The 25075-nt window shown below is 53.6% G+C and overlaps 1 protein-coding gene across 5 annotated transcripts in view; it reads left to right on the top strand.

Annotated features, from left to right (window-relative positions):
- Window positions 1-25075, top strand: part of TMCO4 (transmembrane and coiled-coil domains 4) — a 90955-nt gene that overhangs the window by 25657 nt on the left and 40223 nt on the right. For 4 of the 5 annotated variants that reach the window (XM_045782646.2, XM_045782650.2, XM_045782647.2 and 1 more), the window contains 7 exons: window positions 7164-7296; window positions 14280-14377; window positions 14639-14782; window positions 15399-15518; window positions 19545-19709; window positions 20555-20691; window positions 23868-23952. In XM_045782646.2, coding sequence (XP_045638602.2) covers window positions 7164-7296; window positions 14280-14377; window positions 14639-14782; window positions 15399-15518; window positions 19545-19709; window positions 20555-20691; window positions 23868-23952 — 882 coding nt within the window. The remainder of the gene's footprint in view (window positions 1-7163; window positions 7297-14279; window positions 14378-14638; window positions 14783-15398; window positions 15519-19544; window positions 19710-20554; window positions 20692-23867; window positions 23953-25075) is intronic. The other variant, XM_045782652.2, reaches the window with a different exon arrangement.

Raw genomic sequence — 25075 nt, forward strand, 5'->3', positions numbered from 1 at the left:
GCCGAGGGGTGGGCAGGCTGGGATGGGATTGAAGTAAGGCATAGATTCTTCATGTGCAGAAAAGTTCACTTCGAGTGAAAATGGGGATAGATCTTGTAAACTTTCTTCAAGTTGGTCCGTTGAGGGGTGGTGGGTGACAGTTGTGTGAACACAACCTGAGAAGTGTGTCCTCAGACCCTAGGGGGAGAAGTGAAAAGAGTCCCTGGCCTGCCTGACACTAGCAGGGTGGGACCAGCAGCCTGGGCTTCTTCCCCAGGGTCTTAGCCTAAGGATCAAGGAGGTGTCAGAACCCACTGTATTAGCCGTCCTTTACTGAACAGGTCCGGCATCGCAAGTGCTGGCCAGGCTCTCATGGGCCTCCTATTTCGTCTCAACAAAAGCCAGATTAAAAAGGTATTCTTGTCTCCATTTTACAGACAAAGAAACTGAGGCTCAGAGAGGTCAAGAAACTGGCCTGAAGCTATTCAGCTAGGTAGCTGAGAATTCAAACCCAATCTGTGTGACAACAAAGGAGAAGCTTCTGCCTCTGGGCTCCCTTTCTTTGGTCTGGGAGGGGCAGCCCCCACAGGGAAGGCCGTGACCATGATCTCCTCCCAAAGGTCAGGGATCCTGCTGCTGTACCGGAAGTAGAAGGTCAACCCTGGGCCCGCCAGGCCGGCTCTGTACTTGGAGAGGGGGCTGTGCTGAGAACAGAGGCTGATGCGGTGCCTTGCAATGAAGATTACATCACCCCCTTACAGGGGGGTGCATTTGAAAAAGTGGGGAGAGTGGGGTTGTTATCACAACACCTGGGGTGCAACAGGCCAAGCTCCAGGGGTGCCTTGCATCCTTCGACGCATAGGACAGCCCTGGACAGTGAAGGACGGGATGCCGTAGCTTCGCTAGTGGGAGATGCTGGTGGAAGGAAGAGCCCAGAAGTGTGGGTTCTGGCCCCCACTCTGTCATGAACGTACTGGGTGACTTCAGACACGCGTCTTGCTCTTCCTAAGCCAGAGGGACCCTTGGGCACCAAGGGCTTCTGCGATACGTGGTTGTGTGTCTGGGGTGGGCACCCAGGCTGCTCAGCGGTTGTGCGGGTCTGGCGCACTCCTGCCCCCTGGTGGCAGAGCTGAGATCCCTCGGTTTCCCCCCCCATCACCATCAACACCACCAAGATTTTCCAAAGAACAGGGTGACCTGTCCTCACCTTTATATGTGCTTGTGGCCCGTGGGCTAGGGCTGTGGCTGGGATTGTGGGTGCACACCAGATACCCCTGAACCCAGAAAATAGGATTCGCCGCTGACCACAAACTCACTCAAGTGTCGATTTACCTTTAAGAGACAGCCACACTGGACCGGACAGATAATCCTGGCTTGTTATCCAAGCTCCACCACTCTCTCAGCTGAGTGACTTAGAAGGTTTCTCTGCACCTGTTTTCCCTCTTGTGCAAAGCCGAGCATCGTCCTACCAAGCTCCTAAGACCATTGGGAGGATGAGCAATCAGTCACACGTGCCAGCCCCTCGGTGATGCCCAGCCCTTAGTAGGAGCGCCATGGACCATGGTTTTCCTTCCCGCAGAGACAGCACAGGGGATCTCGATCACACCCCCGCCTCCGGGCATGAGGGCGCCCAGACCTTCTCAGACCAGGAAGCACTCACCTGCTTGCCCACTGCCGTGTTTCTCCGAGTGGGGACCACCTGCTTCAGAATCACGTGGGGAGCTTGTGGAAAGTACTCGTTCCCGAGCCCCATGCCAGACCTGAGTGCGGGGCGGGAGAATCTGAATTTGCACGAGCTCCCCTGTGACCTCCCATCACCCCACATCACATCGTCTGGATTCACGTGTTCAGTGACTTGCAGACTCTGGTCTCCGGAGGTCGATGAAAGATAGGGCCAAGGCTGCTCGGGAACTGTTTCACGTCCAAGTGACCTTGGACCTCTGAAGTTTCCTCCCAGGGGCTGGGATGGAGAACAGGCACCCAGAGGCTGACCCTTAGATCTCTGAGCGGGAAGGGACCTTAGGAGACCAGTTTCTCTGGCCTTGGTCCTTCGGGTGGGTTTCCAGAAATGCCAGCCCAGGTGCTGGACTGGGACCTGAGCCGCCCTCAGGAGCAGCGGGGCCATCTTGCGTGGTTATTGCCCCCTGCCGGGCAGGCTGGGCAAGAGCAAGGCTTGACAGATTCAACGGGAGGCCAGGAGGGCGGAGCAGAAGCCAAAGGCAGTATGTGGGCTTAGGAAATGTGTAAAGACAGGGTTTTGCTGCCTCAGCCATGGTTCCCGTGTCCTGGGCGGGGCCAAGGGCACAGCCTCTGCGGTCGGACCATCCACTTCACCACCTACCAGCTGGGTGACCCAGGGCAAGTGGCCCAGCTGTCTCCGTGTCCTCTTCGAATTTAATGGAGATACTACAGCAGCTGCCTGCTCGGGTGACTGTGAGGATTCAGGGACTCAATGCAGAGGGTAGCACCAAGTCTGGTTTCGAGGAAGCAGTGCAGAAATGAAGCTTCCGGTGTTAATTGAGTATTAACCATAGGGTGTTTCTGCTGGAAGGAGATACAGATCTTATCCAGCATAATTATTCTCCCCTATTTTGGACCTCTCCCAACAGAGATCCGTTCATTCATTCATTCCTACAAATAGTCTTATTCTTTATTCTTACAAAGATAATTACACATCTGCTCTGTTTTGGGCACAGGCCTGGATGCTAAGGATATACAGTGAATTTGGAGCTTCTATTCCAGAGGGGGAAGCGTCATAAACAAGTCAGCCAATGTAAAAATCAAGTTTTAAAAGGGGATAAGAAAATACCTCCTGATAAGGGAATAGAAAGCAGTGAAGTAGAGTCAGGGAGGACTTCTCAGAGGAGGTGACGTTTGAGGAACTGAGTGATGAGCAGATCCAAGAGAGAGTATTCGAGGCATTGTCAAGACTTTGACATTTAAGGGTAACTCATCACTGCAAGAGATGACCCTACCCAGAAGAGGAGAGAGGCCTTACCCAGCAAACCCACTGTCTCCCTTGTCCCCTGGGAATGCAGGGCTCAGAGGGTACTGGAAAGAGAGAATAAGTCAGCTGGAGGTGAGAGGCAGAAGTGGGTGGGCACATCAGAAAACCCTGGCAGACAAGGGAAAGCTTCAGTTAGTTAATGAGCCAACACGTCTTACTAATTGCCGGGTATCATTCTGGGCTCTGGGAGACAACAAGAGACAAAGCCAAAGTTTCTGCCCTCGTGGGACTGACAATCTGGTGGGGAGAGCCAGACAGTTAAGCTATCCACAGATACAACAGTGGTAGGAACAAGGGATGGGGACAGCGTGACCAGCGGTGGGCTGCTGTCCTTTAGAGGCTGATGGCTTCTGTAAGGATATAATATTTGTGACCCGACTGATGAGAAGTGACCAGCCAGGCAGAGCTCTGGGGGCGGAGCCTTCTAGTTAGAACAGCAAGTGCAAAGGCCCTGGGCTGGGAAAGAGCTTGGCTTCTTGGTGGGCCAGATACTAGTGCGTGAAACAGGGATCAGTGGAAAGTGATGTGGGAGAGGCTGGTGGGAAGGGGCCAGGTAATGTCCAGCCTTGTGGACCATGGGAAGAAATGTGGATTTTATTCTGAGCGTATTGGGGAAGTTTTTAGTTGGGGAGAGAGCACAATCAGTTGTATGACTTTGCCCCCTCTGGCTGTTGTGCGGCAAAGAGTGTGCTGGTGTGCGTGAACGATGAGAACCAGCATGATGGCCGGTAGTTGAAGAGGGAAGGTGGGCCCAGTGGCAGCGGCAGGCAATGGTAGTGGAGAGCCGGGGTCCGACTCAGGATATATTTTGAAGGTGCAGCTGACAGCATTAGCCGGCGGATTGGATGTCAGGGTAGGGCAACCAGAAAAACCAGGAACAATGCCCAGGCTTCTGACCTGAGCTTCACAACAGGATAGTCAGACCCTTGAGGAGTGAGTTGGCCAACCTGGCACGTTGGCGGTAGAGCCAGGACCAGACAACCCCAGTGTTGGGGTGGCCTGGGACTCGTGCCCTTCCCCCACCACCTACCATCGGCCTTACATGGGACCTCAGCTCCAAGTCCAGCAGCCTGGCCGCCAGTGACCTTTACACAAGGCTGATATTCCAGAACCCCATGCCGTAGTATACTTAGGGAGCTAATCACCTGTGCACCTGGCAACCTATATTCTAGAAGCTAAGTCACTGGAGCCTTAACCAGTGGAGTATGAATTCGCAGCTAATTATAATTACTACCAATTAATCACCATGGCCAAGGCTGGCTCACTTTCCACAGCTCAACTATCACCTGGGTGCAGTAGTCTATGAGAGCGGGGAGCTCCTTTGTGAAGCTTTAATTGACCCAGTAACCCCAGGACACGACATGTCTGTTCCCCAGCACGTAGACAGTTGCAGTCAAGGGCAGCGGGGCAGACGCTGCCAGTTCGTGCCGCTCGCTCTGAGTGCCCTCGTGCTAGGAAGGAACGGGTTTATTCTGCAGAAGCTGAAACCTCAAACTTCAGGACTTTGGAGGGCCATGCATGGTGAAGACTACTTTAGTATAATACAATTGCCCACATCGCGGGCGCCCAGCAGAGGAGTCTAATTCTGTCATGTTCATCAGGGACCTCTTGTGGGCCGGGAGTCCTCTTCCTCAAACCTTTGTGAGGTGACTCACCATTTCCGTTTTCCACCTGAGCAAGGATGAGCTGTTTGCCCAGGGTTAGACACGCAAACAGGATCCCTCCCCATCCGTCAAGTTATTCGTTGAACATTTGTTCTTTGTGGCAACGCACTATTCTGAGAACTAAAGACAAAGCAATGACGACTCTTATAAAATTGCCTTTATAAAGTTTGTATTTCAGGAGGCGAGACAAACGAAAGTACACGAATGTATCAGAGATGGTGAGCTCTGTGAGGAGCGAAAGGCAGGGAGAAGGGTAGGTGGTCAGGAAGGCCTCTCTAGGCAGGAGGCTTTGAACAGAGACCTGAATGACGAGGAGAAGGCCCACGTGAAGAGCTGAGGAATGAGCCTTTTAGGTGGTGGAAACAGCAAGTGCAAAGGCCCTTGGAGCAGGAACATTCCAGAAGTCGAGGTCAGGGACTTTGACCAGTGGCCTTGTAGGTCATGGTAGGGTTTGGATTTGGTTCTAATCATGACATTTCTGCATTACCACCAAAGAAAGAAGGAAGCGGAGTGCCAGGAGCCCGGGCCTGGAGATGTTTCTAGGCTGGGAGGGTGAGTGGGGGTCTGAGGGAGGGAAACCCGAGAGCGGTCAGGAGTAACAGCAGCTCTGTTCCTACTCCTCCCAGCCCTCAGACCAGTGGTCCTGAAACCTGGCTGTCACCTGCAGAGACAGACTCCCAGGGCCCATCCCACACTGCAGAACTGGAATCTTTGGGGGCGGGCACCCCTCTTGTCCCCACCAGAGTTTGGAGCCAGTTGAGTGAGGCAGAGGGGAGCCCCAGTGTCACTGGATGATTGGAGACGATGGTGGAGTTTTGGGGGCTTGAGGTGCTGACGTGCTGCACCCTGAGGGCCTCGCTGCCCTGCTATGCCCACCATGTGGTGGAGCGCGCACGTTCTCTGCAGAGAACAGGGACCCCCAGACTGGTCCCAGTCAGAGAGGCCGCCCTCCCAGCGGGGGGTGGGAAGCAGGGACAGGGATGCAGTGGAGATTCCCCCCCCCCCCAATGGAGATGTTTCTAGATAAACTAATGGTCTCGGGGACTTTGGGTGTGCGGGGTGAAGGAGGAGGACAGGCGAATTCCTCGTCTCCAGCCTTGGCAGCTGAGTGATGTCATGTCCGGAGGTGGGGCACCCTCACGTCCCTCGTGCCTCACTAACCAGGTAGTAATGCATTCGTACAAGCTTCTGGGCTTGAGAAATAGAGCTTGGACAGACCACCTTTGGTTAAATTTTGGTTGATTAATTTTTCCAATTATAAAATTAACCCAAGTTCATTATGGATAATTTTGAAAAGACCAAAAAAATTTTTAAAAGTCCTCTGTGACATCTTTCTCTCCCTTTTTCCTCTACAGTGGGCTTTTTTTTTTTTTCCTTAGTTGGAACCCTATGGTTTATTCTCAAGTAAATCTATCCATTTTAAAAATTTTGTTTCATTACATAAGCGTCTTTTTCAGATTTACAACGTTTCTCAAGAATCTTTTTTCTATGGCTTATTCTCCATGGGGTGGATGTGTTGTTTATGTAACGGATCCCCTGATGTTAGAAATCTCCAGATTGCTGTCACTTCCACGTTATAAAGGCAGCGGTAGGCTCTTTACTTACCAGTGTCCACATTCAGGATTGTTTTCTTAAGATTAGCATTTCAGAAATGGAATTCCTGGGCCAGCAGGGCTGCACATCTTTGTTTTTATTGGGGTAAAATACACGTAACATAAAATGTAGTATTTTAGGCATTTTCAAGTATACAGTTCAGTAGCATTAAGCACAGTCACCGTGTCTGCCACCACCACTGTCCTTCTCCAGAGCTCTTTTCTTTTTTTTTTTTTAAGACTTATTTATTTTAGAGAAAGAGAGAGAGCACGAGCAGGGGGAGGGGCAGAGGAAGAGAGAGAGAAATCCTCAAGCTGACTCCCTGCTGAGTGCGGAGCCCGACACGAGGCTTGATCCCACAACCCCGAGATCGTGACCTAAGCCAAAACCCAGTGTCGGCCGCTCCACTATCTGAGCCCCCCAGGGGCCCCTGCAGAGCTCTTTTCATCTTGCGAAACTGAAACTCTGTCCCCCTACACGCTAACTCCCCCTGTCCCCCTCCCCCAGCCCTAGGTCGCTGTTCTACTTCGTGTCTCTATGATTTGGGGGGGCGTGCCGTTCTCAGGTTTTGATCCACATTGTCAAGTGGCCCTCTGGGCGCTTTAAATCAATGCACACTCCCACCAGCGATGTCCTCAAGCACCCACCTGTTTTCATCACCTCGTTCACAGCTTTGGGGTTGAAAAAATTGATCTTTGCTAATTTGCTGAAAAATACCACCTTGCCTCTGATCGGTGGATTTTGGCGTTGCACCGTATCGCATCCGGGAGGCTGGCCTGTGGTTTAGCTGACCGCCTCCGGTGGGGTTGTGCATGTTGGGCGTGTTTCCAGGCCTGGGGCTGTGTCCGTGACACTGCTGTTAACAGGGCTCTGTGCTTAAAAGCTAAACTGATTCTCTGTCCTTGTTTCTCTCTTTCGAGGGCGCTACGATGCGCGGGCCCGCGTCCTCATTTGCCACATGACCTCCCTCTTCCGAGTGCCCTTGGGGGAGCTGGATCTCCTTGAAGAGACGTTCCTTGAGAGCCTGAAGGACACTAAAGAGGAGGAATCTGAGTAAGGGAGCCCCGTGACCCCAGCTCTGCCTGCTAGGAATCGAGGATTTCCACTTGAGTGCACTGTTCAGATAACAGATGCTCCCCTCTTCCCCCCACCCTGCCATTGAGAGCTGGCGCAGGGAGATGGAAGGTGCACTGGACCGAGAGTCCCAATGCAGCCCTGACTTGCTGTGTGGCCTTAGCAAGTCACTTCCCCTCTCCGGGCCCTAGTCCTCAGTTATACCAAGTGGGGATTGAATGGATTATGGCGGGGGCATGAGTCTGTGACTTCCACAGTCCGTGACCCCGACACCTCGCTCCGCCTCAGGTTCTCGTGACACCTGGTCCGTGGGCCGGAGTGGCCTGGATTAAAATCCTATCTCTGATACCCTTCTACTTGTTGACCTTGGACAGGGTCCTCCCCCTGCCCCCCGCACTTCCCTAAACCACAATATTCTTATCTGTGAAACGGGAGTCAGGATAACGTCTTCCCAGGGTCCCTGAAAAACGAACGTGGTCCTGCAGAGGGCTCAGCCCGCGGCTGGCCCGTAGCAGGTGCTCAGTAGGTAGGAGTCCTTCCTTCCCCCACAGGCCCTTGTACCTTCCAGCTGCAGAGCGGCTTTGCTGTCCCCGCGTGGTCAGGCGTGTATTATCCTGGTCGCTTGGCCGGAGCTCAGCTCTTGGCGGAACACCATACACAGGATCTGATGCCAGAGCCATCAGTCAGTCCCACTCACGGCCTACTGGCAGGCTCTTTGCACCGGGCACGTCTCCCAGCGTCCTCTTCGGCCGGCACAATGGGCTGTCTTGGAGCAGCCAGTTTGCACAGTTCCACCCAGCCGGGAATGCAGCTTTGAAGCCAGCTTCAGCGCTAGAGCCGCCCGCCTGCCTGGGTTAGCAGGGCCCCGGAAGGGGTTGTTTGCCGGAGAAAGGAAGCGACTTGATCTGTTGAAATAACCTGAACACGGGCTTGTGTTGCTTCCCAGAGCCGGGTCAGTAAAGAAACACCTGGACCCAGGCCCATGACCATAATCAGGAGCACGGCCCAGAGTCTCGTCTTGTCGCACACAGATACACACGCTCGTATGTGTATGCTTGGAAATGAAGGAAAATCTTAGCTATGCGTTTGGAAATCTTATTATCAGGAAAAAAAAAAAAAACCAAGTTATCGGGAGGATTTGTTCTGCTGATACTCGTAATGCCAGATCAGGGATGATGCAAAGCAGACATTCTAGGACAGCCCAGCTCGGCGTGTGATATTGGGGAAGTTATTTAACCTCTCTGGGCTTCCGTTTTCCTCATCTGCAAAATGGGACGACAGTAGCACCCTCCTTATGGGGTCCTTGAGGGAGGGCTCACATGAGTTCATACATGTGAAGTGCTTCGAGCAGGCTTTGCAGAGTAACCAGTTGAAAAATTCCATTATCTGCCGTAGTACAAGCATCATCGTTGACATTCCTCCATATGGGCCCTTTGCTCGGAAAAATACTCCACATGTGTAATTTTTAAATTCTGCTTTAGGGACTCTGGAAACCTCCTGTGGTCTCGGGAAGGGTCTGAGAGCCAGGAAAGGCCTGGAGACTATTGGGCCAGGAGACCTAGTTCCCAGGGTGATTCTGCTACTAAATGTCTGTGTGGCCCTGGGCACGTTGCTTTCCCTCTCTGGGCAACAGCACCAGTTTTTTTCACCTAGACAAGTAGAGGATCGAATTCTGTGCAGGCTTCTTTTAGCTCCCCGGTTTGTGTTTCTGCAAGGCGAGCGTATCACTCGACGCCCTGAGGCGATCCTTGGCCGCTCGGGTTCAGAGGGTGATGTATGACATTTCTGTTCTTGGGTCTCCACCTGGGCCCGGAGGCCAGCCGAGCTTCCCCCGCGTGTTCGGTGACTTCACTTCTCTGTGCCTCAGCTCCTTCACCTCCAGCAGGGGGGTGATGGTCGTATCTCCGTCACCGGGCTGTTGGGAGGATTAAACGAACAGATGCAGGTCAGAAGCTTGGACCAGCGCCTGTAGCACATACTAGGTGCCCATAAATGTCAGCTAATATCCTGCCTGCCCTTGACACTGATCACATCAGAATGACGTCGTCAACACGTAGCTGTCCCTGAGCGCTCAGTAGATGTGGGACAGGACGCCATCTCATCTGATGCACAGACAGTCCCGTGACAGTGCGGCCGAGGAAGAAACAGAAGGTCAGAGGGGTGACGTACCTCGGCCAAGTGACACCATCAGATTCATCCACCATACCCATCCGAACAGCACTCTGCATCCTTTCATGGCACGGTTGACACGCCCAGGTTCCCATCTCAATTTTGAAGGAACCAGTAAAGATAATTCTTCTTTTCTTTTTTTTTTTTAAGTAGGCTCCACACCCAGTGCGGCGCCCACCGTGGGGCTTGAACTCATGACCCTGAGATCGAGACCTGAGCTAAAATCAGGAGTCAGACGCTTCACCGACTAGGCCACCCAGGCGCCCAGTAAAGATTTTTCTTAATCAGGCTTTCTGCACTTTTACTTAGGAAAGTGTCTCTAGACCTCCCAGAAAATAAGCTCTCCCTCTATCAACTGGAGAAGGTGATTAAAAAAAAAAAAAAGGAAAGAAAAGAAAAACAAGGTGGCGATGATGATGATGATGATAAGGATAAGAAACACCCTCTCATGGGAGATGAGGTGGCCGTGAGTGACGTCTCTCTGTGGAGCCGTGAGATAGGCAGCGTGGGTGTCTCACTCTTCACTGTGTATCTGTGGCTTCAGCCTCTGTCCTTGGAAGGCGGACCTGGAAGGCCAACTCAAGGTCATTTCTGGCATCCCAGCTCAGGAGCGTGGCCGGGACCGGATGATGGCAGAGATTTCCATGGTATCAGACCTGTGGGCAGTCAGTAATGGGAACGGGGCTCCGCTTGGATTTAGGAATTCCCACTGCCAAATATAGAAAGCATCATAGACATCACCCCCAGCCAGCATCTCCTTGGTGCTTTAGATGTTGGAATTTAGACAATGGAATTCATTGCAGGAGTACAATGCTGTGTTAGTTAATGATGATTGGCAAGGCCCTTCGTTTTATGTACAAAACAGCTATTAAGAACGTTCGAGTACTTAAATGAGTAAGGAAATCAGTTCGGGTTAACATTGAGAGAGAGGTCCTTACCTAAATAACTTGGGGGGAAATATTGTATTCTCTTTGCTCATTATTCAGCAAACTTTTATACACATTTAAATACTAATAGTAGAGCTTAGAGTGTATCATCCCTCTCATCTTTGTTAAATGGGTTTGATACACTAGCATTCATACATCGAAGTAAAACAGCTTCCAGAACCATATTTACTGTTTAGGTATTTTATTCCCTTTAGGATATGAGCTCCCCACCCCCCACTCTGCATAAACTCCACTAAAGGGAAAGATTATCTAGTATCACGGTTGTGCAGATGTCGCTGCAGGAAGACTCTAGAAGCAGAAATTTATAAAACTTTACAACATTCCGGATTGGTCCTGGTATCTCAGAAGTTTTATCCTTGATGGCGATTGGCCTGTTCTCTGGCTAAATATTTGATTTAGCCAAAGTGCCCTGCTGGTTTTATAGATGTGGGCAGTGCGTGGGGGGGTAGATACTGTAGCAGTGTGTTCACGTCCAGTCGTTGCTGGAATGATCAGGTTCTGTTCAAGAAACGTTTTCTGGGGGCGCCTGGGTAGCGCAGTCGTTAAGGCGTCTGCCTTCGGCTCAGGGCGTGATCCCGGCGTACCGGGATCGAGTCCCACATCGGGCTCCTCTGCTATGAGCCTGCTTCTTCCTCTCCCACTCCCCCTGCTGTGTTCCCTCTCTCGCTGGCTGTCTCTCTGTCACATAAATAAATAAAATCTTTAAAAAAAAAAAAAAAGAAAGAAACGTTTTCTGAGCACCCTCCAGGTCCCAAGCCCAGGACAAGCTGCTGAGGGTACAGAGCAAGAAAGGTCCTGTCTGGGCAATTGTCCAACTGAAGATACAGCGGGTCCCTGGAGGGCTTGCCAGGGTACAGCTCCTGACCCTCATGGCCAGAGCTTCTGGCCAAGGAAGCCGTGATTTTAACAGCTACCCTGGGGGCTTGTGATGCAGTGGATATCAAGCCCCACCCTTTGAAAACCAATGGTCTAGAATGTCATGCTGAGTACGGAGGGTTAGGGACCCCAGAGTCGGGGCATTTGGGCAGCCCTGGGGCTCAGGCAGGCTTCCTGGAGGAGGTGACTCTTGAATGATGACTAATGTGTAGCCAGCTGGAGGCAGGTGAGAAGGTCCTTGACAGCCGAGGTCCAGCGGGAGCACAGGGACTGAGGTCCCGGCAGCATGCCTGGGGGCAGTGCAGTGTTTCTGGAGGGCAGGGTGTGAGTGAGGAAATAATGAGCGACGAGGCTAGAAAGGAGGCAGGGGCCAGGTCACCGGGGGCCTCAGTGTCATGCCAAAGAGGTGCCACTATCCTCACTCGGGGCAGAGGGAGGGGACACGGAGGCCGGGAGGGAGGGAAGCAGACGACCAGGGTTCTACTAGCCGTCACTGTCTTGGGGCTGTCCTCACCCCCCCATTTCCAATGCCTACGTGAGAACACTGGAGCTCAGGAGCATTGGGTGACCCCGTGAGATCGGGGCGGGGCTCGGATACCTCTGCCCCAAATGTCCACACTGTTGCCCAGCCCGAGTCTGTTCAATGAGATGCCGCGGATTGAGAGCCGGCTGCTCAGTGCAGTGCGCGTTCCTGTTGCAAGTCCTCAGCCATGGGAGTCTTTTCCTCAGACCTTGAACTCGGCCAAAAGCAACTAATTCCCAGCCTTCCTGTTTGCACGGAATGATGCTAGCAGCCAAGGGCCAAAGTATATCTCCAGCCTGCGTGTAGGAGGAAGTTACCATAATAACGAAAGGAACGATAATAGCAGCAGACTTACTGACTGATGACGATATGCCGGGCCCTGTATGTGGATTATCTCACTTGCCCTCACGATGCCCCTGGGGGATGAAGTGCTATTATCATCCCCAGTTGTGGGGTGAGGCAAGTCACCTTGGCCTCCGTGTCAATAACTGGTGCTTTGTCACAGCAGTAAGTGGCTCAACTAACAGGATAGACTGGCTTTTGCTACGTCACAAATGACCTCTGAATCTCAATGGCTTCCAGCCACAAAGGGGCACTTCTTGTGCACTGTGTCCATTGCACACTGGCGGTGGCTTTAGGCCACACTGCACTGTCTTGGTTCTGGGCCCCAGGGTGACAAAGGGACCCTTATCTGGAACGTCGCTGGCTCATGGCAGAGCAGAAGGAGACTCATCAGACCCCTGCGCTGACGCTTAAAGATTGTTCCAGAAATGGCACACACCCCTTCCACTGACCTTTCATTGGCGAGAGTGGGTCATGGGGTCCCTCAGTGCAACAGGGCAGGGAGGTGTCCTGTTTGTGCAGGGAGGACCAGCATAGGGAGGGACAGCTGAACCTGGTGGGTGGTGCCACACAGCAGCGGTCGAGGTCAAGTTCGCAGGGTCAGATCCTGACGGCAGAACCCACGCTCTGTCGCCATCCTGCCTTCCGCTTCACCTGATGCCCAGCTCAGCCTCACCCCACGTCCAACGGCATGCATTTTGGCCTTGGAGAACCAGCACCTGCGGTGTGCGTGGGGGCGCTCAAGTTCGGTTTCCGCTTCCCTTTAGTGAAGTTAGCTGTGAAGGGCGGTACTCGTCACCCAGGAGGGGCGTGGGAAAGGAACCTGTCGAGGCGAGCCAGCAGAGAACCAGTCGGCACAGCAGCTCCCGAGCGCCCAGCTCCAATCCCACTTCTCTCCGACGACTGGGGGGCGAGCTACTTCCCCACGCAACACACGGTTCAGGGGGAACGAGATGGCAACAAAACGAGTTTTGGTCGAGGGCTGCGTGGTTCTGCTCACAGATACACAACATCCAGAAGTGCCGACACGAAGCCCAGCCTCGGGGACAGGTTGTTGGTTGGATGGATGAAGAAGGAATGCGTTTCGTCTTTACGGCCCACAACCCGACGGGACAGCTGTTATGAATCCCATTTTACAGAAGAGGAAGCTGAGGCTCGGGAGAAATGCACACAGTCGTGTGATAATAACGGCCACCGTTTTGGTCGCCCCTGGCAGTGTGCCATCACGCTGAATGCCCACAGCCCTTTAGGAGGGGGCTGCTGTTGTCCCTTAACTGGCCTGTCATTCAGGCACAATAATAAAACTGCTTCCAGGATAAGAGAAACCATATGAAGTACTAAGCACGGCGGCTGGCGAGAAGGAATTCCTCAGTAAATATTAACCATTTTCCCTCTTGGTCGTCATGCTGTCACGCTATTCACTGAGTTGTTGTCCAAACTCCAACCTCAGCAGAGTTCGTGCTCGGGACGACTGCACCGACCTGCCCTTGGTCCCTCATCCTGCTCCTGATTGCACGGGGGCTGCCCACCTGCCACCGGGGCTGGGCCTGGTGACTCTCAGCGCCCTCACGGCGGCCATCCTGAGCCTCACCTAACCCAGGTCACCCCAAATGCTTCCTTTCTGCTCAATTTTATAACTTTGAAAGGTCAGGTCTGGCCGATTCTAGCTATTGCCCCAAGGCCGCGGTCTGTGATGGCAGACACTTCCAGAGGCAGATGGGATCAGATGGTGCAGAGCAGGGAGGGGAAGGGCAGACGGGGGCGATGGAGTCTGGGATTGTATTTGTACTTGTTCTGGGTCCATATGCTCAAAGATATTTTTTGTGCTGCTTCTGCTATTATTATTATTTTTGTCTTTTTATTATTCAACTTGCAACCCTGTTAGGATGGATCCACTGGGTGAGTAGCACATCCCCCACGCTGGGATTTCCCAGCTGGGTTTTAAAAACTTCTCAGCTTCTCAAAACCATCGACGGGCTCAGGGTGACTTTGATACCTTGCTCTGCATGGCAGCATACCCAGCATTGATCACTAGTTTGGGGGGTCAGTGAGGCTGGGTGGTCTCAAGGGGTCTCAGCTCTAAAGACCAACCTCTTTCCCCCCAGAACGGCTGAGGCGTCCCGGAAGAAGAAAGAAAACCGGAGGAAATGGAAGCGCTATCTCCTGATAGGCCTGGCAACCGTCGGGGGCGGGACCGTGATTGGTAAGGCCAGCCCGGGTTGGGCCGGGGCGGGTGAACCTGGGCCAGGGCGGTATGGAGTGAGGGATGATGCCAGGCTTGAAGCTAGAGAGGAGAGAGTAAGGGGGTCAGCTGGGAGGTGGCCCCCAGTGCGCACCAGGTGCTTGGTCAGCAGCAAGTGCATTCTTAGAAGCATCCATGGAAGGCAGTGGGCAGCCAGTAGGGGAAGAACCGGGTAAGCCGCATCTTCCCCCCTTTACCTACCATGGGCTGTTTTCCTTGCAGGCGTGACTGGGGGTCTAGCTGCCCCGCTCGTGGCCGCTAGTGCGGCCACAATCATTGGCAGTGCTGGGGCAGCGGCTCTGGGCTCGGTGGCCGGCATCGCTGTCATGACCTCGCTGTTTGGGGCAGCTGGAGCTGGCCTGACAGGTAAGGTTCCAGAGGAGTGGTGGCCCAGGGGGGATGTTCAGCCAGGGAGGCCTGACTCTTACAGGGCACGCCCAGATTCTCACCCAAGGTGGCTCCCCAGGGGACAGAAGAGGACACGGCTCTTCTCACGCTGGGTCCCAGCCCTGCAGGAACTCACAGCAGGGTTCCTGAGTTTACCAGTATCACAGGGGGAGAGGGGGGTCTAAATCATAGGTGCCAGCAGCCCCCCAGTCACACACAGCGATCCCTGTTCCACTCCCCACGTGGGGTCCATCCCTCCCCACATGGAGAATCAGGGTCAGTTTGATCCACTTTTTTGAGAGGAGTGTGTTACATCCGTGATGTAGGTCTAGAACCAATGGTGTCAGGATGGAGCCGTGAGTTCCAGCCCCGGCTCTGCCGTTGGGAGCCAGCCGGCCTTCGGAAGCCTCTTAGCCTTGGCTGTGATTGGGGACAATAATGGCACCTACCTTTAATGACTTAGAAAATGGGACATTTGTCCAGGGGCAGGGCACACAGTTGGCACTCACTGTGAGAGTGTGAGCACAGAGAGCCACTCTAACATTCCTGGGGTCCCCAGTCATCTCCACCCTCATTTTGGTATCTGGGTCTTCAGGGTACAAGATGAAGAAGCGTGTCGGGGCCATTGAAGAGTTCACGTTTCTGCCTCTAACAGAAGGCAGGCAGCTGCATGTCACCATCGCCGTCACCGGGTGGCTGGCGTCCGGCAGATACCGTGAGGACCAGGGGCAGAGCAGAGAAGGGTGGGGCGGGGGGAGGTGAGGGAGGTGTTGACTGATCTGGGACTGCTGCTGTAGGACAAACCCTGGTCTAGACTCTTGCCTGTGTATACCTCTGGGAGGGGTGAGCCCCATTTTGCAGAAGAGGAAACTGAGGCTCAAGAATTGAGATGACTTCATCCCATACCCATCCACCCATCCACCTTTCATCTATCCGTTGATCTGTCCACGCATCCATCCATCCACCCACCCATCCATCATCCATCCATCCACCCACCCATCCATCCACCCTTCCATCCATCCATCATCGTCCACCCACTCACCTATCCACTCATTCATCTGTCCACCCACTCATCCGTATATCCATCCATCTGTGCATCCATCCATCCATTACCTATCTGTCCATCCAACTATCAGTCCATTTGTCCACCTCTCCACCCACCCGTTGATTCACCGATGCATGCATCCATCTATCCACCTATCCACTCAACCATCCATCTACCCATCCATCCATTCACCCATCCATTCCTCCACCCGTTCACCTAGTAATTGATCTGTTGAGCAGTATTTATATGGAGTATCGTACACAGCACACACCAGACACAGCCAGACCCTAGGAATTCAGTGGTGAGCAGCGCCATCATGGCCTAGCTCCCATGGAACATGTGGTCCAAGACAGAAGACAGACGATTGAGCAATAATTATAGGGAAGATTTATGGATGGCACAATACAGAGTATTTCTGGGGAATGAAGGAAAGGTTCCTGGAGAAAGTGACTTTTAGGCTAAAGACTGGGGGTTACCTGGGTAAAGAAGGAACAAGAAGTATAAACCAAGCAAAGGAGCAGCATATACCAAGGCCCAGGGGTGCGGAAGAAGCACAGGATGGTTGGAACGGGGGACTAGAAGGCAGGGGTGTTGACAGGGTCAGATCATGCTGGAGCATGTGAGGTGTGGCAAGGAGCTTGAATTTATCCTCAGAGCAAGTGGGAGAGAGCAAAGGACTTTAAGCACATGACTTAAAGTTGAAAGGACGTGAAGTAGGTGAGAGATCAGTACATCTTGACTGTGTGACCTCAAGCAAATTACTTAACCTCTCTGTGCCTCGGCTGCTTCATTTGTAAAGTAGAATAAATTATCCCTGCCTTTCGAGATATTTGCAAAGCTTAAATTACACAAGCTAACACACGGAAGGCACCTGGTTTCTCATTGACATTCCACAAACATTCGTCCCCTTTGCTGCTCTAATTTGAACATGTGTTTCGGGGAGATTCTAACCAGGGTGGCATCAAGGACTAACACCGTGGTCCACCCACTGCCTGGTTCACCGTTGCCAGTGCTCAGTGTGAGGCTCAGCAAACAATTTTTCACTGAGAGAGAGAGAATGAGAGCGAGCAGGGTGGGTCAGGGCACCCGGAGCATCCCAAGCAGACCCGTGCTGACAGCCTCCTGAGTTGCCAGCCCTCTGGGGTCTGAAGGTAGAAGCCACAGCTCTTCTAAATGACACAGAAGAAGCGAGTGAGGAAATTTCCAGGCTGTGTGTGGAGGCGTGGTCAGGTGCCAGAGTCTTATTGGTGTGTGGTGGTCAGGCCCGGTCCCCACACAGTGGGCCTCTGCTGTTGACTGAGCACCTAGTCTGTGCTTTCCCCGAGTCAGGCGTTTTACCCTCGCGATGGGAACTTGATATCCATCACCTTACAGGATCCTCGCGTCTACCCGCTGAGGTGGGGGCTGTTCCTGGCCTGATCTGGCAGAAGAGGAGGCCCAGAGGGGTCGCCTGAGGTCAGGGGAGTGGCAGATGCAGGATTTGAACCCATGTGTCCTGACCCAAAGTTCATGGGTGTCTCTGTTCACTCCTTCCCCACCACGCTGCAGGCAGGACCGAGACAGGAGGGAAGGCACGAGAGCAAGTATCTAAGTTAAGGAATTTGCGATTCTGACCAATCTGGAAAGCAAAATCCTTCCCTTTGTCTTACCCCCGTTTGCTCTGTTGGTCCCAGGTCCAAGGCCAGGTTCAGTGTAGAGGGAGGAAACCCTCTTCAGTGTTCTCCTCCAGCCTGTGCAGCGTGCTCTCCCGGCAAGGGGGGCGGTTAAAGAAACGGAGCAAGCTAGATTAAGTTCAGGAGGGCGATAAGGCCCCTTTGCCTGCCTCTGCCAGGAGAGAAGCCTTTGCGTCATCGCACGCTTGCTTCTGTGTGTGATAGGAATAGCTGGACTCTGCAGCCCACCCCGTGGTTACGTAGGATGATGCACGATAACGACAACAGCTTTGCCGCCAACCAGGCACTATTCCAAGCATCTCGGGGGCCTTGTTCACTGAGTCCCTCACTCCAGGCCGGGGGGGGGCATTATTGTCACCCCCATTTTATAGATAGGGAAACTGAGGTTCATAAGGGCTGCCAGGGCCTGGGGCAGGACTCACCACCGTTCTGTCTGGCTCCATAGCCCATGTTCGGGGCCCCGGGTGATGCAGTGGGGTACAATGCTTTACAGTTTATATAATGCAGTGCACGTGACCTCTCACGGGATCCCCGTGACACTCAGGAGTCAGATGTTATTGTTCCGTTCTTACAGATGTGGGACCCGAGGGGGCACACCTGGCTGTGAGCCAAGCAACCAGGAAGCTGCCAAGCTGGGACACAGCCCTTCTCACCCTTGCTCTCCCCCACCCCAGCCCCTGCTCTCCACCCCGAGCTGTCGTGGAGCCGTGACAGGGTCCCTGCAGAGCAGGGAGCAGCCCCAGGATGGTGCCTGCGTCAGCCTCCAGTAGGGATGAGGCCTTTGAGTCGGGCAGGGAGCTGATGTCTAGAACCCAAAGCCTTAGGGAAGGTGATGCCACGCGTTCACTCATGATCGTATTTTGATGAGTGTTTACTCCGTTGCCACGTCACCGGGCTTCGGGAGTCTAGTCCGTGGCAAACAGACTGTGGGGGACGTGCATTGAACACACGGGGGCACAACGAACCGTACAATTGCACACTGATGAGAACAGGCAGAAAGGCATGGGGCCGGGGGGGCGGGTCCAGATTCTGCACCCTGCTGTGCCCCCTTGTCCTGCTCACAGAATAGAGTGACTGTGTGATGTGTGCATGGCCCTGTTCCTGCTGACTGAGCCGAGATGGCTCAGCGTCCTCAGCTACGAAGCGGGGCGCATAGTGGCACCCTATTTCAGAGGCCGTGAGAAGATGCAGTGTGTTTCTGGGGGGGCAGAGTGTAAGTGAGAAATTAGGGAGCAATGGGGCTGGGAAGGAGGCAGGGGCCAGCTCACCCAGGGCCTCAGTGTCATGCTGGAGAGGTGACACCATCCTCACTCAGGGCAGAGGGAGGGGACGGAGCAGGGGAGAGAAGGAGGCAGACGGTCGGGGTTAGACCTCTGTCTGACATTGGTCACCGTGGTGGTGCTGTCCTCATCCCCCCATTTCTAGTCCCGAAGTGAGAACACTGAAGCTTGGGAGCATTGCGTGACCCAGTGAGATTGTGGCCGAGCTGGGCTCAGGTGCCTCTGCCCCAAACTTCCAGATCATTTCCCAGCCCCAGTTTATAGAATGACTTCTCGCTAATTCCCAGAGTCAACTGCTCGGTGCAGTGCACGTTCCTATCATCCGTCCTCAGCAGCTGATGCCAGAATGGCCGCGGGGTGAGAGAGAGTAGCACTTCACACACACGGAAGTTCCAACATTTCATTCCTACGACTACACTATAAAGGGAGCTAAATATTCATCTCCCCGCTGCACAGAGAAGCACAGTAAAGGCTCAGGGTGGGATAGTGGTGTGCCCAGGGTCACCCCGCTACTAGTGAATGCAGAGTTGGGACTCGAACCCCAGCCTGCGGACTCCCGGGGTGGCGCTGAGCTCCGTCGGGTGCTCCAACTGCTCCACTGACAGCAGCCGCGCATCAGCAGGGGTGGGCCTCTGTCTCCCCACAAGGGCACATGGTCCCCTGTCACTGCCTGTCTGGGAAGCTGGGGTGGGGCACCCTCTGTCACAGACAGGAGAGACCCACCTGCCTGTGTTGTCCCCTAGGTACCTTCAGTGCCCCGTGGGCGGCCTTGGCCCGCAGCCGCGAGCAGTACTGCCTGGCCTGGGAGGCCAAGTACCTGATGGAGCTCGGCAATGCCCTGGAGACCATCCTTAGTGGTCTTGCCAACATGGTGGCCCAGGAGGCCCTGAAATACACAGTGTTGTCCGGTGAGCCCCCCTACCCCGCCCCCTGCCCCGCCGCTAGCAGCATGCCCACTGCTCCCAGCCCACACTGCTACATGTCTTTGCATGCCCGAGGCTCCCAGTGAGCCAGGCACTGTGCTGGGCCTGAGGAACACGGAGAGGTTAAGGCTGCATTCCTGTCCATGAAGTTTATGGTTTTTATGGGGAGGGGACAGGTAAACAGCCAACCCCATTGTCACACAGCGTATCAATTAGCTATTGCTGCGTAACAAGCAACCCCAAAACCCAGTAGCTTAAATTGTAACAGTGGAGAAGTCGTGAGGCTTCATTTGCCTGATCTTAGCTGGGCCTGCCCCACATCTGTGGATCAGCTGACTGTCCAGTGATCTAGGCTGGCCTGTCTGGGGCCACGAGGGCAGCTCGTCTCCACCCTACCCCTGGGATCAGGAGCTAGCCCACAGCAGCTGTGGAAGTGCACGAGAGGCTGCACAAAACCGTTTCAAGTCTCACATTGACTCCTATCTCGTTGGCCAAAGCAAGTCCTGTGGCCGAGCCTGGCATGGATGGCAGGGCAGGGCTGGGCACTGCTGAGTATGGCACAAAGTGGGAGGACACGGGCTGGAGTGACACATCGAGGCCATCTTTGGAATCCCAGCCATGACAGATGCTTGAACAGAAGGAATCCATGAATCAAAAGTGCATGAGCTTCAGTTTTGTTCATGGCTATTTAGCAGTTTGGCAGCACTTGGAAAACTTACGGGTTCCAAGTTCAAGACTCTGCGTTTACCTGGGCATCCACTAGCCAGCCTGTCACTTCCCTAGAACGGCCTCCCTGCGCTGCTTTCTTCACTGATATCCCACCTCCCCAGGCATCGTGGCTGCCCTGACGTGGCCAGCCTCACTCCTCACTGTCGCCAACGTCATCGACAACCCCTGGGGTGTGTGTCTCCACCGGTCAGCAGAGGTTGGCAAGCACCTGGCCCACATCCTGCTCTCCCGGCAGCAGGTGCGTGGGACTGGCTGTGGGGTGCGGGGCAGGGGCAAGAGGGGAAGTGAGCGAGCGGACTTGTGCACAGATGCCAAGCCCACATGGAGACAGTCTAGTGGCTTTGGGGGGCTGGACAGTCTTCACTGCCCCTTAGTTCAAGTCACAAAAGTATCCCAGGATGGACCAATGAGAATTTGAGATTGTGCATTTCCATCAGGTAGTTAGGTAAGCACTGAATAATGGACATCTGGGGGGATGGACAAGGCCAGGAGCTGCTTCCTACAAGCATGGAGCTACCATCTGAGCGGATCTTCAGTGGTCCAGATACCATGTATGATGGTCAGGAAGATAAATGACCATCAGACTTTTAAAATGTGGGGGGACCTGGGTGGCTCATTCAGTTAAGCATCTGGCTTTTGACTTCAGCTCAGATCATGATCTCAAGGTCCTGGGATTGACCCCTGCATCAGGCTCTGTGCTCAGCGGGGAATCTATTTAAAAATTCTCTGTCCCTCTTCCTCTGTCCCTCCCCGTCGTGCACACGCTCGCACTCACGCTCTCTTTCTCTCTCTCTCAAATAAATAAATAAATCTTTATTTAAAAAAAAACAACTTTTGGGGGCGCCTGGGTAGCGCAGTCGTTAAGCGTCTGCCTTCGGCTCAGGGCGTGATCCCGGCATTCCGGGATCGAGTCCCACATCGGGCTCCTCGGCTAGGAGCCAGCTTCTTCCTCTCCCACTCCCCCTGCTTGTGTTCCCTCTCTCGCTGGCTGTCTCTCTGTCACATAAATAAATAAAAAATCTTAAAAAAAAAAAAAACAACTTTTAAAATTTGAATCCAGTACTTACCAGGAAAAGGAAACTGCCCCCTTCAAAATAAACTTCAGTAAACGGAGACAGAAGTTTGGGGAAAAGTTTCAGAGATGACTGTATGGTTAGGATTAGTTTGAGCTGCAAGTGAGAGAAAACTGTGAAGCACAGTGGCTTACACAAGGCAGAAGGTCATTTCTCGAGGAGAGGCCAAGGAAGGCAGTCTTGCACTAGAATGCTTGCCGTGGTGAGGAGGCCCGGTGCCTTCTGGCTTGTTGCTTTGTTGTCCATGGTCTTGACCTTGTGGTCCCAGATGTCAGCATCTGAGCTCCAGCCAGCAGGAAAAAGGAAGGGCCGAAGAAGAAAGAGCAAAGGCCTGGTGGCATTTCCACCGATGTCTCATTGGCCAGACCCTGGTCCTAGACCATCCCTACTAGCGCAGAAGCTGGGGAAGGTCGTCTTCCTTCTGAGTGTCAGTGAACCCGGCTGAAGTTTAGCTATGGGAAAAGGAGAGGATGAATATTGAGGATGAATATTGCCACAGTGGGTAAACTGCTTGAGAAACCAAACCCCCTAGGGGCGCCTGGGTGGCTCAGTCGTTAAGCATCTGCCTTTGGCTCGGGTCATGATCCTGGGGTCCTGGGATCGAGCCCCGCATTGGGCTCCCTGCTCGGTGGGAAGCCTGCTTCTCCTTCTCCCGCTCCCCCTGCTTGTGTTCCCTCTCTCGCTGTGTCTCTCTGTCAAATAAATATAATCTTTAAAAAAAAAAAAAAAAGGAAAGGAAAGAAACCAAACTCCCCTTGGATTTCTGTGTCTTTGCCAGAAGAAATAGAGAAGTTCTGTGCCAGGTTTGACAGTAAGGCAAAGACCAGCAGAGCAGTACTGGCTTAAACAAGGTGGGCGTTTATCTTCTCCCGTGGAACAGCCTGGATGTCAGCATCCAGGGCAATGCAATGTGTCTTCGTTTCCTCATGGCCACAGTCTTACAGGCTTCAAACAACACAAATCTATTATTAACTTACAGCTCTGCGGTCAGAAATCTACCATGGGTCTGCAGGGCTACATTCCTTACAGACGCTCCAGGGAGCATCCGCGGCCCTGCCCTTGCCAGCTGCCAGAGGCCACCTACTTTCTTCGGCTGGTAGCCCCCTTCCTCCAGCTTCCGAGCTAGCACTGTGCCATCTGCAAATCTTTCTCTCTGTCCCTTGCTTCTGCCAACATGTCAGCTGTCTGACTCTGACCCTCCTGCCTCCCTCTCTGTCACATAAAGTGGCACTCACGGGGCCCAGGGTTCGGATGGGACCATCCTTGGGGGGGCTGTTACCCTGCCTCCCACATGGGCGGCTTTACAGTACCAGGAGCCCAGACTCCTTCAGCGTCATGATCACGCGTCCTCAGCGTTCGGTGTCTCTTTTGGTCCAAGACAGCTCCGCTGGCACGACCTCCCCATTCCAGACAGTCAGAGGCAGGAAAGCGGAGTGAGGGGCATGGAAGTCACACTGTTGCCTCGCTTCTCATGCCTAGGCCCTCCCTAGCTGCCAGGGAGCTGGAGAGCTGTGCGCCAGCAAAACTCAGGAGTTCTGTTACCAGGGACCAAGGGGGTTGAGCGGGTGGTGGGGGGTAACAAGCAGCTGTCGCACACAGTTCCTGCAGAACTGGGCTGCTGTTTGATCAAGGGTTTCCTGTCGCCGTGGATGGGGTGGGGGGAGGGAGGGTCGATAACGCACGTACTGGCACAAAAACAAGGAAAAGGAAGAGACTGGCAGGACCAGACCGGTCTTTTGGAGCTCCTGTCCCCTCCTTCCATGTAGAGCTGGCACTCCACGTAACTTTCTTCTTCTTAGGAATTGCCTTTCCTACAAGTTCTTTAGTCAGAAGACCCCTCTCCATGTCTAACTTACTATCTTCTCTGATTTAAAGCCAATATTTCAGTCCCACCTTCCTATCTAGAAATGGAACAGTTGTCCCCCACGTGTCCCTGCCTGTGTACCCATCATCATACCCGGAGGTACCTTCCGCCTCCTCTCCCTGGCACCCCACTTCACTGTAGTCGTCTGCCACCTGATAGATGCGTCCTGTGCCCTGGGCAAGAAGAGATGGTGGCTGGGTAATGGTTCGAGATGAAAGGGAATTAACCGAGCCAGAGGCTGCCTGTTGGCCGGGAGGAAGCAATTCCAGCGGCAGGTGGATTCCTGCATGAATGAGGGCCCTGCCTGTCCTGATTAAGACCTCAGAGCTCTGGGACCAACCGGGGGTAGCAGACGCATGATTCACAAAGCGTGAGGCAAGCGGTGAGAAAAGTGTGAGGGCCGTCCTCGTCGGGGCTGATGCTTTGCTAGAACTGGCAAATGTACCCCGGCAGACACCTGTGTCCTGTCTCCCACAGGGCCGGAGACCTGTCACCTTGATCGGCTTCAGCCTGGGAGCCAGGGTCATCTACTTCTGTCTGCAAGAGATGGCTCAGGAGAAAGGTGAGTCTGGCTTATTGTCACAGATGAAAACCCTTCCCAAGTTCATCCCCCAGGCAGAGGGTTCTGGGCGGGGGATCACGAGCCTTGTGAATGTGTTCCCAGTTCTTGTGATAGTAGTTAGAAGTTAAAAATAGTTTGAAAATAGACAAAATGGTTGAGTCGCTTGGAAAATGGTTTTATGTTTTCCGTACGTAAATTCAAGTGGATGTGAAACGGTCCTATAATAATGACATTGGCCTTGATGTTCTCACCTGCGTCCTTGAGCGAGAGGGAAAGGAGTTGGATGAGAAGTTTGAAATTGAGGTATCGGCAAGGCCACGTTTCCTCTGACGGTCCTAGGGGACGATCCTTCCTTGTCTCTTCCAGCTCCTGGGGGTGGCCGGCAGTCCCTGGCCCCCCTTGGCTTGTAGACGCACCCCTCCATTCTCTGCCGCCATCCTCACGTCATCCTCTCCTTCCTGTCTTCTCTTCTCTTTTAAGGACAGTGTCGGATTTAGGGCCCGCCCCCCCAATCCAGCATGATCTCATCTCAGGATCCTTGACTTTCTTACATTTGCATAATTCAATTACATCTGAAGATACCTTTTCCAAAGAAGTTCTCATCCACAGGTTCTGGGTGGTCGTACCTTCTGGGGGACCCACCATTCAGGCCATGACAAACACCTCTGGGTGTGTGTCTTGCTGTCTAATGACACGCTTTGAGTGTTGGGGCAGTGGAAAGCTTGAGTGCCATTGCTTGGACCTTGGGTGGGAGAGGTCCCCAGGACAAAGTGCCGGTTTGGGACAGATCTGTCAGCGGGGCATATCTGGGGGAGGGAAGTGCAGAGCTTGGGGCCCTGGGAGTGGCCCACAATCTGCGGGACCCAGTCTCACCCGTCTCCTGGGGGAACACAGCAGCAGCAGGCCCCTGAGGCAAGAGAAGGAGCTGACTCAGTGACCCCTGGGCCTGGGAGCAGAGGGTGGGAAGCACAGAGGGCCGGAGTTCACCCAGCGGGCTCACAGGGGATTTCCTGAAACTCCTCTCTGGTCCTTGGCTTCCCGACTTCTGGAATGGAGTTGTAATACCCAGCCTGTGTGCTTGCATTGAGGTGCCCTGTGTGTAGGATTTCTGTACACTGTAAAC

This window comes from Ursus americanus, chromosome 33 (genome assembly GCF_024610735.1).
Source record: "Ursus americanus isolate L20-20 chromosome 33, mUrsAme1.1.p, whole genome shotgun sequence".
Lineage (NCBI taxonomy): Eukaryota > Metazoa > Chordata > Mammalia > Carnivora > Ursidae > Ursus > Ursus americanus.